This window comes from Pogoniulus pusillus, chromosome 16 (genome assembly GCF_015220805.1).
Source record: "Pogoniulus pusillus isolate bPogPus1 chromosome 16, bPogPus1.pri, whole genome shotgun sequence".
Lineage (NCBI taxonomy): Eukaryota > Metazoa > Chordata > Aves > Piciformes > Lybiidae > Pogoniulus > Pogoniulus pusillus.
In genome coordinates this window covers 11,611,083-11,628,610 of record NC_087279.1, presented here as the reverse complement: position 1 = coordinate 11,628,610, position 17,528 = coordinate 11,611,083, and the positions used below count along the sequence as shown (strand labels likewise).

At 47.5% G+C, this 17,528-nt stretch overlaps 2 protein-coding genes across 4 annotated transcripts in view; one reads left to right on the top strand and one right to left on the bottom strand.

Annotated features, from left to right (window-relative positions):
* LOC135182412 (AAC-rich mRNA clone AAC11 protein-like) overlaps nt 1-6,173 on the top strand; it is a 19,046-nt gene extending 12,873 nt beyond the window's left edge. Inside the window, exons 6-7 of the mRNA XM_064156503.1 lie at nt 5,263-5,380; nt 5,494-6,173. Of these exons, the coding sequence (XP_064012573.1) occupies nt 5,263-5,380; nt 5,494-5,578 (203 nt within the window). The 3' untranslated portion in view covers nt 5,579-6,173. The remainder of the gene's footprint in view (nt 1-5,262; nt 5,381-5,493) is intronic.
* C16H3orf18 (chromosome 16 C3orf18 homolog) lies at nt 5,696-17,528 on the bottom strand. 3 transcript variants are annotated; one of them, XM_064156501.1, is made up of 5 exons: nt 17,409-17,528; nt 13,479-13,857; nt 12,071-12,096; nt 10,364-10,493; nt 5,696-8,422 (listed from the first exon to the last, which is right to left on the bottom strand). In XM_064156501.1, exons 2-5 carry the CDS (start codon nt 13,752-13,754, stop codon nt 8,312-8,314), a joined length of 543 nt encoding a protein of 180 aa, XP_064012571.1. In that variant the 5' UTR covers nt 13,755-13,857; nt 17,409-17,528; the 3' UTR covers nt 5,696-8,311. The 3 variants fall into 3 exon arrangements, with proteins under 3 accessions (XP_064012571.1, XP_064012570.1, XP_064012572.1); XM_064156500.1 differs by having other exon boundaries at nt 13,479-13,854; XM_064156502.1 differs by having other exon boundaries at nt 8,315-8,477; nt 13,479-13,854.

The following is a 17,528-nucleotide window of genomic DNA, read 5'->3' as shown; positions in this document are numbered from 1 at the left end:
GCAACCAAACCCAGCCTCGGGTTCTTAAAAAGTCTCTGGAAATGCCACACGATAAATCTCCAGAGTAGTTAACCTCAGCTGCTCAAGTCAGTTTCCTCTTGGGCTCTTGCTCCCATATCACTTCCTGCCACCAAGTCGTGTGGTGACATCAGCAGAGCCGCAGGCTTACAGATGAGCTCACCCCCAGCCCAGTTGCTGCCTTTCTGTAGTACTGTGAAGCATCACCCCAAACCACAGCCAACATGGGTACTTTCCTCTTCCTCTCAGTTTGAATGGGACCGAGGACAGACATGAGGAATGTTTCCCTCCGGTCGCAATAAGGTAGAACCAGATGTGACAGGATAAGCAGATGCTGCGGTCTGTGGGAGGCGGCAGCACAGCACATGGCACTGAGGTGCAAACCACTCATTGTCTGCATAGTTGGCGCCAGGGACAGAGAGGGGACTATGTGTGTGCTTCTGTAATAAAGTACGTGGAAAAAAAACACTAACCAGCTGAGAATCAGTGGGGATAAGCTTGCACAGCATGAAACCTGGCAGGCTTCTGGAAAATTTCATAACAGACATTGCTTACTCAGGAACTTGAGTGGAGAACCTATTCTAGGAACTTCTGAATAAGAAGGGAGAGACTTAACTCTTCTGATTTACTGAAAACTGCAGATTCTGTGCCTTGTTTGCACAGGATATAGGTTGTAGCAGCTTTCAGATCAGTGTTTTTTTTGGTGACTCCACTTTATGAATCTAACTCAGACATCATATGCCTGCAAGTTCCTTTTGCTACTCATACAGAAGGCTACTACTCTGAGATTTGTTAGCAGGACTCTAAATAATCTGCTATAGGCACAGTCAGATTTTGGGCATTGTGAGGGTCTTTGGTTTGCCTTTTCAGGTGAGAATTTTTGAGCTGCTGTGCTAGAGGGGAGGCAAGGGAGGATGCATCTGTTTGCTCATTTTGCAGGTTGTAGGCTGTACTGCTCTGAATGGGAAAAAACTGCCCTCGGCTGCAGTGTCTGCTAAGGGAGAATTGCTGAAATAAACCATGACTGACTCCCTGCTTCTCAGTCTCGTGGGGAGAACCAAGAAACAGAGCCAAACTACATATGTGCAAGACTTGCCAACTGGACACAGTGTGAAGAGCTCCTTTAAAGCTAGCTGATGTTTTCCCACAACCTCTGTAGCTGGCTATCCAGGCCCAGATTTCCCAAGGCACTGGTTGTGGGTAACTGTAGGTCATGTAGGAGCAGGCAAGGGGTTGTTAGTGGTTCAGCCTTTGTGTTGTTACCTGCAGATGCTACCAATAACAACTCATCTGTCAAAGTTTTGTGTTTGTCAGGGCCAAGAAGCATTTGTCTTCTCTTCCCTGGATATCACTACTGAATGATTGATGAAACTGATTTAAAAGCCACAAAGGCAGTCTCAGATTGTCTTAACGACCTTGCTTAGCTAAGAGAGTGGAGGTGTGAGAGGGAGTTTGGTTTATGGCAAAATTTCCAACACCAAATACAAAGCTACAAATAGCCTTGAGGTCTCGTTCATTTTTCTTTCCTTCTCTGTGTTCTCAATACATTGAGAGATGGAGCAGATGCAGACTCCTCTGTCTTGCTCACTTTTCCCTCAGCTTTCCTGAATCCAGGGGCTTAGGCAGGGATCAGGGCAAGCTGGTGTAGCCAGAAACATCCCCCCCCAAGACAATTTTCAGACCTTCTGTGAATCTACTTTCCTGATATTACATTGGTTAAAAGCATTCTGGTACTTTGTATCTCATGAGGATCCAGGATGGCAGTTGGAAATACATTTAACTGCTCACAGCAGAGGCTGACCATGTGTGTTTGCACTGCAGAAGCCAGAAATTCTCAAGCAGACTACAGCTCTGGGCTCTCAATAGCCTCATGCTGAGGCCTGCTGCCAGGGAAGCCATTTGCATCAGGCTTTAGCCTGGAGCTGGTCCAAGAGCAATGGCAATGTTGTCGTGAAGACCTTTGGCTGTTTGGGAAGGGATCCCTGCTACCTTTCCAACCTTGCACAGGTTCTGCAATGGGGCGATTGGGCAGCCAGGCTCCTGGACCCAGAGCTCTAACCTTCTCTCTTCCATGATCTTTCCCTTTAGGCATCACTGGAAAAGGCGGTTCCAGGCCTGGCAAAACTACTGGTCTTCAGAGAAATCTGAGTGACATCCCTGCCACTGCTCAGTAGTATGCCACCTGTTCATGTCTTGCTGAAGCCAGAGGACTGGAAAGCAAGCAGGATTTTTTAAGTCATATTTTTAAGTTCTTACTTTGTGATCATTTTGGCCAAGCTTTCTCTCATCTGCTATTTCACCCCAGACACAGAAATAGGAACGTAAGGGAAGAAATAGCAAATGCCTTGTCAGAGATGCCTCTCACAGTTTGTATGAATATCCTTTTGTTGAGGGTATCAATACCTTTCTTAAAAATACTTGAATAACATTGTGCCATGCCATGCCCTGCCTTGGACAGCAACAGCTTACTGACTCAATAGTGCAGACACACTAAAGGAAACTCTTTACACAGCTAATTGCCAAACATGTATATATTCTATCATATCTCTGGCAGATTGATGGAGCAGTCCCAAGAGTTCAGTTTTGCTCAAATGCTGATAGGGATTGAATCTTAAAGAGTCTTTCTTTATTACATCAAAGAAAAACCTTCATGCTGTATCCGGCTTATCAAACACTGTTGCTTTAGCAGTCAGTAACTTGGATGCATTAGAGAAGTTCACACCCTGAAGTCTTGGGAGTTAAGCAGAAATTTTTATCCCATCATTATCAGCTCAGGGCCCTCTCCTGTAACTAGCTTTTGGCCTGGTGGCACTCCCTCTGAGTTTGACAGCAATGCTGCACAGTCTTTACAAGTTCAGTCGCAGCCACTGGATTTCACCCCTTCAAAGCAGCAGCCGTGAAGACCCAGTTACACAAAGGCTGCTTTCTTGCAGAGCCTCAGCCTCAGGATTCAATTCAAATTAGTTGTATCTTCAGACCATAAAATGCGTGCATGGGGTCCTCTAGTGTTGTAGCTACGCAAATAAGAGCTTGCTCATAGTGCTTAGTTTTGGGAGACAGCAGCAGGCAGTTGGTCTGAGATCGCTGCTGTCTTGTGTTCCGTGCAGATTTGTGCTGTTGGTGACAGAGCCCATTTTGCTGAATTCTGAGGAACTGAGGGTGTTTCTGATATCCAACTGCAAACAGTGAAATCTCAGTGGTATTTTCCATCTTGGGGATGCTCTATTTGCCTACTAAAGGGACAAAGTGGGCATTTCAATTATCTTTGACAAGATGTAAAATTGGCTACCTTTACAGTGTTAAATATTTAAGCGGAACATAATTGGCTTTAAATTTATGGCAATGCATATCAGAAACCCAAGAAATGGCAGGATATATTGAGCTCATCCATCATCCTTTCATCAGAAGTCTGTTTCCTTAGCAGGCATTTATTTAACAGAAGAAAATGCATGCAGAATTAAGGGGAAGGGCTGAGTGGAGAGAGAGAATGGGGGTGGGGTGGAAAAGGAAGTTCTTTTCATCTAGGTCATTTTGTCCGGTTCACCCAGGTTAGTAGTGATGGCAGTCCTGATTCTGTTAATTCTGGGTGTTTCCTGGTTTCCCTAACAGTAGTTTCTTGTGTATGGAGTTTGGTGGTCTCGGCAGAAAGTTCCAGCACAGATAACCTTTGTGTGTCCTCCACCACATAGCAGCGGAATTGAGGATTAGGTGGATTAGATCACAGGGACTGACCTAAATCTTATGCTGTAGGATAAGCCATGCTACCAGGTATGGCAAGGATTTGACCCCCTTCTCCTGCTGTGTAGATAAATCCAGGTGGAGCAGCACGCATACAAATCTGTAACAGTTGATTACATGAGCAACTGTGGTGCTCTGAACTCAGGTTAGGGAGCTGCTTTTCGTCAGCACAAGTTCAGCTGCAGCTCATATCTGCATTCAAAGGCCACTTGAGTGACAGACCAAGACATTTTATCAACTCCTTCACCTGATTTTCAGGTGAACTGGCAGATTTAGGACTTTGCTTGCAAGGCTGCACTGCTGAATGAAGTCCTATACCTGACAGTCACAACTGTCTCAGTGTGAGACTGGAACTTCAGCTGATTTGTAGTAGAATAGGGACTGTATCAGTGTGAGACTTCAGTTTTACTTGGGCTATCAGTCAGACCTTTCTCAGTAGGTGGCATGGTGTATGGATGGAAACTGTCTCTGCTACATAGTAAAAGCACTTGCTTTAGGTCAGCAGTATTCCTCTGGGACATGTGCACACAGCATTCTTTAAGGAAAAAGAATCTTTGCTACCTCTTAATACCTTTGGGAAGTCACAGTAGAACATGCTTCCATAAAAATGTAAGTTCTCAAGACCAGCAGAATTCCACATGGTCACAGGCTATTCTGTGTGTAGTTGAAACTCCAATCTATGGCTTCAGCTTCCATGTTCATGCAGAGACTTAGAATGAAACCCAACACCTATTAAAGAGAGGGTGGAATTGCAGCTGTCTTCAGAGCCAGGATCTCATGCTGGACTGTTTGGATATTCTTGTTTTGACATGATAAATACTTTCTACTTCCTGTACAGTTAGCTGTCTTTTTTAGCCAAATCCTACCTCTAAGAAAATGCCTTTCAAGTGTTTTTAAGCTCAGACTGTTAGGGTTTGACTTGGTCAAAAACGAAGTGGTCATTATAGTAGGATCAAAATATGACAGAGGTTTGTTACCTAGCAATGTTTGGAAGATTCTCAGAAATGGTTTTGGTGAAGGCATGAAGAGTGCTGGCAATTTGAAAATTAGCTTTGGAGTGAGTTTGTAATAAAGGTATGAAATATAGCAGACTTCTGCTTTGCCTTCTCCACACCCAACATTCTCAGCACACACACGTATCATCAGAGGCAAGTTGTTCCTTGTCTGAAATGGAGTTTTGGGAATTATAAAGCAAGATCTGATCATCCAGGAGCACCCAGAGATCGATGTGAGAACAAGGAACAACGAGCATGAGGAAGATAGAGGGGCTCTTTAAATGCAAATGCCATACTATTGTGTGTCTTACAGTGCCTCCTAACTAGCTGGAGTGGAACACAAGCCCATTTTGCTTCCTGTGTACCTGCAGAAATCTCCACAGATGAGCCTGTTCATGCCTAGGTGCCACACAACTATTTAGCTTTTCATGCAATTAATTCTCTTCCTGTGCATAACCTCTTCAGTTAATCTGACATCTCTTATAACTAGTCCTAAATTCTGGGTCTGTAGGCCAGAAGATGAGGCAAGAAGCAAATCTGGAATACACCAACAATATCACCACGGAGCTGCTGCTGATGTTGCCCACAACATGCACCCGGGGGGGCAGGCTACCTGGACAGAGCTGCAGGTGAGCTGATGAACCCCTGTTTTGTCTAGGAATTCAGCTGCTTAAAGGGTAATATGGCAAGTAGGCTAGCTGGAATTTGTCTTTCTGTGCTCTGGATGCCTGGGATCTGCTAGGAATCTCCTGCTGCCTTGTCTTCTCCACCAAGCACCAACTCTTCCTGAAGAGTTTCCATGTTTTTCACACCTGCTTCAGTCTTGAATAGAGCAGGGGCATTCACTGCATACAGACTACCAACAGCTCTGAGGTCAGTACCAACTCCAGCAGTTTTCTGTGGGAAATGCAAATGTTGGAGGGAAAAAAGACAATCATACTAGATTTCATGTAAATAGTTTAATTATATTTCAATGCTTAAAACACAGAAATACTTGAATTAAATTACATCATAATGCTTCTGCTAAATTGTACACACGCTTCTGAGAGCCATGAGAGGAGGTGCTATCGAGCTAACAGAACGCTCCAGTACAAGCCCAGCACGTACCCGTAATGTTCTCTCCATCTTAGCAGCTGTACTTCTGTAACCTAAGGGCAGTTATCACAGGACAAAGCCTACCACGAAGAATGGTTTAAGAGGATTCTTCTGTAGGTGTTTGTTACATGAGACACATGTCAGCATTAAGGTGGAACAAGGTGCATGTTTTTGCACCTGAGCTGGCAGATGTACTGCTTGGCAGCTGCCTGTGCAGCACATGGAGGTGGGCAAAGAGCACAAAGCAGGCTCTCTGTTTGAGGAAACAGCTCGGCTTCCACTTGCCTTTTTATTGAGTTTAGAACAACAAATAAAGTTCTAACCCTAGGGGTTCTAGAGGGAACTTTTTGTGATTTAGGGCAGCCACGCACCCCTCTTACCACTTGCATCCCTGCCCTGCTGCAAAGTGTGGAGTGTGGCAGACAGCAATGTGCCAGCTGCTGAAGAGTGAAACCTGGTTGGACTTAGTTATCACCAACCATAGCAATTCTGTGAAATTGAAAGTCTTTGGGGCTGGCTGCCATCAGGGAGCACTTGGAAAGGGTAAGTGTGCATGTGTGCGTGGGAGGTGATGAATTTGCTCTTCAGCTGGTCACACAGGCATAACCTCTTGAGAACCCACTGAGAATGTCCAAATTCTAATGACCTAAGCCAGATTACACTGGGTGTTTGTACCCAAACACCTTCCAACTCTTTTTCCAACTGGAACAGCTCTAGGATTCTATCCCTGGAGTGCAAACACCAGCAGCAGCCAACCAGCAGCCTGGGAGTGCCTCCTACCAACTCTAGGTATGGAGGAGGGACCACTTTCACAGGTGGTGACACCCCTAGCCTTATTACACTCCCAGGACTCCCTGATTTTAAAAAGAAAGAAGGATACTGAAAAAGTAACTTGGCCCTGCAAAACTTCCATGAGGGAAGCTGTGTCAGTGAAGGAGAGTGGGCCAGTAAGAAATTGTGCCCTGCAGGAGTCAGTGGCACATACCCAAGACAGAGTCTGCATTTAATAAATATGGAGGAGAGGGAGGAAAAACCCAAAACAAACAAAAGAATATCAGGAAAGGAAAAAAACATCTTTGGGAGAACAAAAACTAAGTGGCTGGTCCAGACTTGTGACACAGCATGATACCTGAATTGCCACTCAGTGAAACCTCTCCCTGAAGAAAGCCAGCATTTGGACCTGCACTCAGGTTGTGGCTGTCCTCATTTCCCTTTTGGCTGGTGCTGTGGATGGAACAGGATCTGACAGGTGCATGTACAGAGGAAACGGCAGGTGATCAGCACAGGGCTGGGCACTGCTGCTGGCCTCTGGCCACTGTGCTTACCGACAATGCTCCAGGCTGGTGGCCACCACTGGGCTCAGCAGTGGACAGCCTTCATCTTGCACTGCAGTATGCCAAGTTGGCCAGAGATCCCTTTGTGCACTCTCCCTTCTGCAGCCCTAAGGATGCACAAGCAGAGATGCTTTGGTGTCCCAGGGAAGCTCCTGGCTTACCTGTCTAGTCCCAGCTTCTGCACTAGCAAGTAGTGTGAGAAGAGGCTAATGCAAAGCTCCATGTTGTCTGCAGCACAAAGAAGAGAAGGCTCTGACTGCAGGTCCATGCTGGTAAGGAAGTAGGAACCAGCAGTTCAGTCAGCTCATGGTTTGTTTTTTTTTTCTGAAGAGAAAATGCTTCTAAGCTTAATCTTCTGGATAATGCTCTACCATTCCCTGAGCCAAGAAAGGAGGGGGATACATGATAGCAGAATCCCACTCCTCTTTGTGGCCCAAGTACCATTATTTCTAGCTCAGCAGCAGAGAGTTGCATAGCCAGACGTTGACACCTCCTGCCTCTTGCTGTGTGAATTACTTCTATCCCTACAGCAGCCCTAATTTTGGGTATTGAGCCACTTCCTCAGTTAAGATGTAATCAGCCAACCATTTCACTTTTAAAAGCTAATGAATTCCCCATACTTTGACATCACCCTGGGTACAGCAGCCCATGAGCCACAAGGGGTGTAAGACCTTGGTACACGTGTTTTGCCTGGCATGCCCAGAATTACCACTCCACCTGGAGAGTCAGCTCTCCTTGCTCAAAGGGGCTTTGCCACCAGGCACCCCTCCAAGATCTGCCAAAGCTGCAGTCACTGCACAGAGGCCTGTTCATTGCTTTCCTTGGAGTCTGGTGACACAAAGCCCAAGGGGGAAGCTCTCTGAAACATGCACCTCTTCTTCCCTGGTCCAGAGAGCATTCACATGTGCTCCAACAAGTTAATCTGCAACTGTTCCTAACCATATAGCTTGCTGGATGGTATTAGTCAGCACCAGCCCTGAAACAGGAGCTCAGGACCTTTCAGTGGTAATGGACACACCAAAAATTCACCACTGCCACCACAATGGATTTCTTCCCAGAGTGGCAACAGCTCCCAGTGCTTGTACCCATTTGTAACACAAACCAAGGGGGTGACCAGCTGGGCTCAGCGGATCAGCCATGCTTGCAGGTAGTCATTGGTTTGTTGGCTTCATCCTCCCCAGTCTCAGCATGATCCCAGAGCAGAGGCAGGCATTGTTCATGCATTGATGGCATTGGCAACGTCTGTGAACACAAGACGACTGGGTCTCTGGAGGGCTCCTTGACTTGTCAGCAGAATCTGTGTTGAAGCAGTGAAAGATGAGCCCCATCAAGCCTGCCTGTGCTCAGCTGTGTGTCTGTGGGCACAGGCTGCACAGCACTGGAACTACATTCTATCTTTTACTACAGGGAGGCTGGCTGACTAATGTGGCACTAGCAGGGCTCAGACAGAAAACTACCAGCGGCCAGAGAGCAAGCCAGCCCATCCATGCCGGTTTAGAATCTCCGCATCACTGGATTACTGGCATCACTATTAGTGTATACGTGGCAGCATGAAAAGACTTAAAACATCTGAAAGGCCTGGAAACAGGCCATGCACTGACCTTTGGCTGTTGTTTTATTAGACTCTCTTAATATGCTAAACATTTAAACTTGTGTGCTTTCTAAGCAGAGGTATCTGTGCATTAGCAAGCTCTGGAGGGATCTAAGGTATCCTGCTGGCCTGTCACTGTGTAGGAAGCATCTGCTTTGACTGTCCTAAGACTAACTCAGATCTTGTAGTTTCTCCGTTTTTACTACCTGAAGGAAAATCTTTGATGTGCACTAACAGAGTCCTCTGATGTTTTCCCAGTGTGTGCTACTTCAAGAATAAGATGTTTTACTTTCATACAACGGTACATCTTGCTTTTCCAAGTCAGTGCACAAAATATGTTGACTGTCTTTCATATTTCAACACACGCCTCCTTTGTGATCTTTATCAGGTTAGGAAGTATGTCTCAAGGTAAATATTTATATTATAATTACAGTTGTATTTATTCTTCTTTACCCTTCTGCCCACTCCAAGCTTGCTACATGTTATCTGAAGGTATAAAGTGTGTGGAAACTGAGAATTATTTGTGACAGCTTCTTGGTACTGGAAAAGCAAGAAAAGATATGGGTGACACAGCAGCTGGAAAGGAAAGGTCTAGTCTACAGGGAGGCTGCATAACCGACTAAGAGACATACCTGTTCCAACCATCCCTGCTGGCTCTGTCAGAAAGGCTTTTTGTGTGGTAGTGACAAAGGAAACAGAAAGTACTTTGAGGCTGTCTGCAAACAATGGTGAGGAGTCCTTCTTCCCTATTTCTCCTACCTCTTGGTACACTAGGAAAGGAGATTGTCTAAGACCCATCTTGGACCACTAACCAAAAGAGTGTGGCCAAACTATCATGCTGTTTCCTAACCTGCAGTTGTATTAAGTCCATGGTCTCTGATGTCTTAACTATTTTGCTGCATGCCTTTCAATGCTCTGAAGTGATCAAAGCAAGGCCTTCTTTCCTACTCTGCAACCTCAAATAGAGAACTTTCCTTTCTCTTTTGTGAGCCCTGCTCTGTGCCCAGGTTGGCTTGGAGACGCTGAGGAGGCCGGATGAGTCACGCCACAGCACTGTGTAGACTTTCTGCCTCTGTTCCTCAGGCTTGGAGCACAGTTAACTGTTATGATTACAGACTGTCCCTTGGCAAAGCTTTGTTTCACACTTTCATCCTTATATAAAGCAAGGGTAGCTTAAAACTGGGTGGGAATTATTTGTTTGCTAGGGAAGAGGAGCCTCAGTGCTTTGTAGATGTTGAAGCCTCATCTCCCAGAAAACAGCATTCATCCTACTACTCTTTTGTCATGCCCTGGGTCGTAAACTGTAGTAAACTTATCCTTAATTACTCAAGTAGCCCTTTTCTCGATCCTAGTTGAGCAGAGCCAACAGTTTGCCTCTCCAGGTTCTTCATCCTGATTCTTCAGGCCTTCTGAAGCACTCCAAAATATCCAAGTTCTCTATCTCTAGGGCTGGCAGAAATGAGAGAAGTCATCCTGAGGTCTCTCATGGTCTCCTTACTCTAAAACCCTACAAAAACTCTTTGACACTGTAACAAAAGCAGTGCAAGTACCAGCGGTTGTAGCAACAGACTCACTAAGCCCCCACTGCCTACCTTGGTCTGTGATGCTTGGGAAGATGCTGCATCTCGCCCATGTTCCAGCAGCTCCTGCTCCAGCTCATCCTGTTCCTCAGTGGGATCAAAGTTGTACATGGGCATGAGCTGGTGCCGTAGCTTCTCCAACCTGCCCACAGGAGAGAAGGGAAAGGGTAGACTGAGAAGGACAGATGATCAGGGTGCCTTGCCCACACCATTGCTGAGGCTTTTTGCAGGCTGTTTCTCCTGCTGCGAACAGGTTCTGCTCCTGCTGGGTAAGGGTCATGTCCTATCCTGCAGGGATGAGGATAAGAACCTACTACCCACAGCTGGCAAGAGGGCAAGATACCCAGAGTGCAGTTACAGGGATTAATTGTTGCCGCTAATCTATGTTGGCAAGCATTACGCACAGAGGAACCAGACAGGGATTTAAGTTCCTGCAGACCTTAAAAGACCAAGCTTTATGTGGTGGGACAAAACAGACAGGGGAACAAACTGGCTGGGCATTGTGAGACTACTCCCACAACAGCCAGTCTTGCCACATCACACTATGTCTGCCAGCAGAAGTCCACTTTTAGTTCTGGGGGCCTACAAGTAGTACTTTACCTCTGGTGCAGGAGTACATAAAAACAGAGATTAGGAAAGAGATTTTCACAGGAGAATCTGATGTCTGTGGACAGGCTGTTCTTACTTTTGCATCACTGCTTCAAGTGACATTGCTATAAAATATAGCCCCAAAGGATCTCCCAAAATACTGGGGAGCTCCGAGATGGAAGAGGGGCAGGTGTGTCCCTGGGGAAACACTGAGCCTTAGGTTGTAGCTGAGTTTTGGGGGTGAGAGAGTGAAACACACAAGCTGTTCCCAGCAGTGTCACCACAAATATCTATTTTGGCAAGTGTCAGGATGACACATTCCCTCCCTGCTTCTACGTGGGTTTGCCAACACAACCATTATCTCCAGCAGTGCTGTCCTTACAAGCCAAGCGCTAACTGCTTTGGTGGCAGTACCCAGACCTAGTTTTCAGCATCTAGCTTGGAAATTTTACAGTGGACAGTGGCAGCACTTTTTGGCAATCTGTGGCCAGGCCAGGCCTGCTACAGGAAGTCAGGCCGAGAGGAGGTACCATGTCTCATGGATCTTCACCAGTGTCTCAGTTGTTGGAAACAGAAGAATCAAGGTGTGAGTCTCCCTGTGTGGTGCTCTCCTCTCTATTTTCAGCCAGGAGCTTAACAAGGAAACTAAGATACTAAGCTTTGAGCTAGAAAGCTGCATTTCTGCACTGTGCTGTGACTGCAGCTGTGGATGCTTTCAAACTTGCAAGGCCAGTGTCCTTGGCCTGAAACTGCTGGAAAACACAGGGATATTGGAATGGCTGAAACATGAGATCTACATCTCTCATGATAGTTTCCAGCTTCTTTGTACACTCATAGCCCTGATCTGTTTTAGTGCAGCAAACAGGTGAAGCATGAAGTTTGCAGGATTTTCTCCTGCTCAAACACATTTTCCTTTTCAAACCTTCAAAGAAGTCTTTGAAGGTCTCATGTTAGAAAATGGGCCAACACCTGGGTGCAGCATCTCTACCCCTGGCCTCATTCACGTGCTATGGAATCCTCATAGTCTTGTTCTTGCCCACCCCTCATGTCCTGCCCATCTCCCTGTTCCTTCTTAGCTATCTGGATTTGGAAGCACTGAGTTCCCTTCAGCCAACAACAAACATTACATACCTCTTTCTCTTCCTGATATACAGAACCTGAAGGAGAAAGAAAGCCATCATTACAACAGGCCCTCTAGGATGAGTAACAGCTGAGAGAATAAATTTCGGGCACAGGGTGCACGGAAAGGTGTGTGGCAGGTCTGGTGTCACTGCTCACCAAAGAAGGGGGATGGGAGAAATGACAACCCCAAATGAAATTTTGTATGCATCAGTGGAAGCTCAGTAGCACATTATGTCTGTTCCAGTGGCCTGTTATTAGGTGTGTTAGTAGTAGTAAGAATATTAGGTGGATTATTATGTGTAACTCGGCATGTTCTGGTGGCTGCAAGGCACATGTTGTGATTTAAGAGTGGCTGAAGAACCTTCCCTTTAGGCTTTTCCTCTGCAGATTTCCTACAGCATGAAAGTGCTGACACCCCCTCCCCAGTGTGAAGGGAAGAAGCAAAGAGGGCATGCTCAATGACTTGCCTCATATCAGCCTGTAAAAATGGCTGTGCTGGGAAGAAAGTGAGGCTTTTGGCCTCCAGAGCCTTGTTTTGAGAACTATGAATGCTGGATGTTGCTCTTGGGAACTTATGACCGGTTCCAGGATAACGTTTCCAGGGTAATGTTTCCAGGTTCTCCTAGGGGCTTTTGGAAAAACTTCTCCTTGGGCCTGCAATGACATTTTGCAGTAGTCCCTTTCTGTAGGATCCTCTGGTGGTTGTGTTAGTGAAGCTCTTCCTCATACGAGGAATGGGAGCTTGCCGCTACCTTCTGTTCTCTGTTGGCAGGTAAACGATCTGGTTATATATCAGAAGAGGAACTGCAGCAATTGCATTGCCTGTGTCAGCTCTAGACCTATATTACTGTGAGCTTCTGCCTACAGCATCAATGGCAGCTATGCAGCAAATCCTCAAGGACTTTGCTGATACCCAGAAAGAACCTTGGAAATGCAGTCCAGAATGAGTCCAGCTAAAATGGATTCAGGCCACTTTAATTCAGAAAGTCATGGCCACTGGGGAGATTAACATGGTTTCAACAGTCTGTTTTAGAAGTTAATTTGGATGAACTTTCTGGCCAGGCACCCCCTGCTGACAAGGTTTAAATCAACGCAGCTGTTTCAGTTAACAAGTCAGAACAGAATCTGCTTCATGTTCTTCTAACTGACCTTCTTATTGCTATTAAAAATAAACACTGATGCTACACAGGACTTCCCCTAGGTCTGCTGAGCATCCCAATTGGACTAGACCTTAGGGAGACTGCAGAAATACTGGGGTGCTGGATAAAAACTTTAAAAAGAAAGGGATCTCAGGACCTATCAGTTTTCAGTAGTTCTGGGCAAGCTTGCAGTGAAATACATATAAATTATTTAACCCAAATCAGTCCTAGAACCCCCTGCAGCCTCAACAGAGAAATATTTAGCAGGGCTCTCTTACCATAGCTACAGCCAACCCGATCACAGTAATGATCCCAAAGGACAGCAGCATTGTGCTCAGGCCGGGTCCAGTGCTGGCCACATCAGGGATTTTGGTGCTGTTGAAACTGGTAGTCTCAGGGCTTATGGTAGCTGTTTCTGGTACAGTCACATCCAGAGTTGTCCCTGGGTCTGTCTTGGCCGTGGCGGTGGTGCTGTCATACAAGTCATGCACAGACGGTGAGCTGTAATTCATTCTGACAGCTCTTGGTAGCTCCTGTGACCGAGCTGTTGTCATCACCCATCAGCGACAGGAGGTGGTATCAAGGACCCTCTTGTGAGACTTATCCTGCAGCATCATCACTGATGGTTTTTCTTTACAGGAGCCATACTGGTTTCTGCTGGGAGAGAATGAAAACAAATGCACAGTGCAGAGGTCTTAGACACAATCTTTTCCAAAGCTTCTGAATTCACTACTACAGTTTCTGAGGGCAGCTCACAGATGCCAAATCAAAATAAGAAAAATTAACTTCAGGGGTACTGAGAGACCCCCAGGTCATGCCTGGTTCACTCTTTCCTTGCTGCCTTCTTGCAGGCACTTGTAGATCTGTGTGGAAACAACCTCAGAATCTTTAGCCTGCTTCAAGCTGAGGCAGGTGACCTCTATCTGCCCTGGAAGACACAGCATTTTCCTGCTTCTGTTTCTTCCTTTTAATTTTTTGAATGCTGCATGGATCTTCTTATTAGCAGAAACACATCTAATATCAACTGTGAGGAATCCATGTCTCAGGATGCTTTTATCTGAACCCAAAATAGGACTTCCCTTCACTGGTGGCTGATAAGCCACCACGTGATCCATTGCCCGAGTCCTTCATTCCATGTGTTCTAGACAGACAGCTTCCTCAAAGCAGGGGGTTGCATTTGTGCCCCAGCTGCTGCTACAAGACAGTGAGTATTTCACAATTCCCCCCGATAGCACCCACTCAATCTTAGTCATGCACTGCTAATTATCAGTGCTAATTTTAAAATGAGTCCAGTTTTGGAGTTGTGAAATTTGATAGATTTGTTCACGCTGAAAACATGAAAGGCTTTAACTGCTTCATGGTTCTGTTGTGCAAATGATGAGGAATTGCAACACACCAGGGGATGAGCCTATGGGAAGTATTTAGCACAACTTTGTTTATAAACCCTCTCTAGATAACATTGGTTCAGAAATTGATTGCCTGAAAATGCAGCTACCCCTGGACCAGATCAGTTCCAGCTTCAAGAATTGTGGCAGTCCTCTGATAATGTTTCTGCAGTTTTAGCAGACATTGCATGTCTGGACTGGAAGGCAGCCTGGACACAGAGGTTAATGAGATCTCAACAGAAAAAGATGTGCCTGCAAAGAGAAATGAGCATTTGTTCTGCTCCGCTCTTCTATTCTGGGCAAGGTTATTGCACTGCTCTCATTACCCTGACGCCTCTCCGCTGCTCAGAAAGCAGCATGAAGAACATCTGTCACTAGCTGAAGCAGGGACATCACACCAGGCAAACAGCACCAGGCTGCCCTGTGAGGAGTCAACAGCACAAGTAGCCACTTCAGCTTGCACAGCACTTGTCCTGCATCACCCTGTGGCCACCTAGACACATACAGCACTTGTTCTGTATTGTCCTGTGCAGGTAAAAATCCCTCACCATACATGCAGGATCTGTCTCACGGCTTCCTGTGAACAACGTGGTGAAGCAGAAGTGGCTGGCAGATTTTGAAGTGCTTGAGAGATTGTGGGAGCTGTCAAACGCCCATGAATTTCTAGAGAACTCTGAAGGCAGCATTTCCTCTCTGGTCCCATCTAACCATGGTGAGACACAAGTTCATTGCAGCTGAAAGGGACCATCCCCTTCACCCACCACCAAACCACCCATGCCTAGTTTAATTCATGTGTCACCTGGATTTCCACAGCCATTACTGATCACAGTGGAGCTCAGGTGTAGGAGACACTCAAATACAAAGATGGCAAATTTGCAATGCTGCAAATTTGAAGTGTTGCAGCAGCAGCAGCTACAACCCATTGGGGAAAGAATTGTTGAGCAGGTACTGGGCAGACCGAGCAGCTGCTCAGGGAGAATCACTGATTTGTGCTATCTGGAGAAAATCTCTGAGACAGTAACTCAAGGCTGAAAAAAAAACCTACCACCAAGAAAAAGAAAAGGTGGAAAAAGAGCCTAAGCAAAAGGAATGAAGGACTAAGAGCTTGGCAAAGCACAGTTCTGGACCCAAATTTTGGAAACAACCCAGGCTAGGCTTTCTCATCAATGCAGTGTCAGTTCTGGAGAAATCATTGGAACCTGGATGGAGCTGATACCAAGCCTTTGGGTAAGACCCCTTTTGTATGGACTAGACTGTGCTGCTGTGCATTGCTCCTCTGAACAAAGCTAAGCCACATTAAAATTAGCCTGCTGAAAACCTGGTCAAACGGGAACAGAGGCTCTTGCTCACTCTAAGGGCCCAGAGACCTAGCTCTAAAACTATCTTGAGTGAGAAGTCTGTGACATGGCTTAGACAACCACCTCCAGGTCTAGATGAGGGCATTTCTGTTCCCAAGTCCCTTCTGGTCCAGGCTGCAAAGGGTCAGATGGTGATGCTGAGTCTAAGTATGGCCCTGCACCTATAGCTTACAATAGCAAGGCTGAAGGTGGATGTTCTTTCCTACCATCTTCCTTTCTGTGGTCATCCCGGTGCTGGGAGTTTGATCTGCAGGCTGGACATATTCCAAGTCTCTAACAGTTACTTTGGGGCCAGGGACAGTTACTACCAATTGCTGGCAGGTTTTGGCACAGTCCACGCACAAACAGAACAAAACAGAAGAGGAAGCAGATCCTCAGCTGCTGCAAGCTGGCATTCTTCCAGTGCTTACACCAACAGAGCTGCTCACCCAGCCAGGACAGCTCTGTGCTGAGCTCTGTTAGGTCTGGGAATAGTACATCTTTGTTTCTCTCCTAAGCCAGCATTTCCAAACCGATCTCTGATAGGTGCTGCACTAGCCAAAAACTCAGGGCTGTAAAACATTGTATCAGGCACTACCTTAAAGCTGCTGGCTTATCTGAGTCTTGGTTTGAATCTCTCTCTGCTACAGTTTCTTCTTGGGTCAGACAGGATAGGAGTATCTGGATGAAGAGGCTAACGCTAAGTAGTACTTTTTTTTGCGTTACTTCACCAAGACCAAGTATCTCTAGCAGTGGGAACAGCACTGGGTTACTGGAGGCTGTGGGATGTGCCTTTCCAGTGCGTGAACTTGTGGCTCCCTCTCCCCGCGCTCCAGGGCTGGCCAGGCTCGGGGGCGGCCCCGATCGCCAGTAGCTACTGTCCGGAGAGCTCAGCAGTCCCCCTCCGGCTGTCAGAGACGTCAGGGGCCCATCCCGCCCCGGGACGCCACAACAGCCTCACCCCTCGCTGACTCCAGGACACTGGAACGCGAGCACTCGCCCTGAACCCCCTCAGCCCTCTCCGGGCTGCGTCCCCCTAGCTGACAGGGAGCTCGGTCCCTGCAGGAGGTTACTCCCTGCCCGTCCTGGGGAGACGTTTCCAGACGGATGACAGGTCACACGGCCCTTCCCGCTCCCAAACGCTACTCGGGCGGTGGCGGATCAGCGCCGAGGCTGTCAGCCAGTACCCGCCGCAGTGCTGCCTGCGCCCGCTACCCGCAGCGCTTCGCCTGGCCCTGCTGGGGCTAGCCGGGCCTCGCTGGGACGGCCGAGACAGAGACGGGGTCGGGCACAGTGCGGCGTGCCGCCACCCGCCCTTCCCAGCCGCCGAGAGGATGCGGCAGCCCCCGCCTGCGCCCGCGGGACGGGACGGGGCGGTCGGACACCCCTGCGGCCCAGCCCCGCGCCCCTCCCCGGAGGCAGCCGCATTTCAGCTCCGCGACCCCCCGGCCGGGGCAGCCACTGCCCTCCGGGGCCCGGCACTTACTGAGCGCTCCCCGCTGAGGCGTCCGGTCCCCCCGGAGCGCCGTTGGCGGTGGGGCCGCCGGGGGGCCGCGCCCTGGGCAGCGCTGCCCGAAGGGGGCGGGCCGGGCCGAGCCGCTCCGCT

What these genes read in the sequence shown, in the direction of transcription:
- C16H3orf18 (XM_064156501.1), bottom strand. Translation starts at nt 13,754, where the DNA reads ATGACAACAGCTCGGTCACAGGAGCTACCAAGAGCTGTCAGAATGAAT. An exon ending in TCGGGTTGGCTGTAGCTATG is followed by an intron (nt 12,097 to 13,478) that starts GTAAGAGAGCCC and finishes TTTCTCCTTCAG; the next exon opens with GTTCTGTATATCAGGAAGAG. An exon ending in CCCAAGCATCACAGACCAAG is followed by an intron (nt 8,423 to 10,363) that starts GTAGGCAGTGGG and finishes TTGTGTTCACAG; the next exon opens with ACGTTGCCAATGCCATCAAT.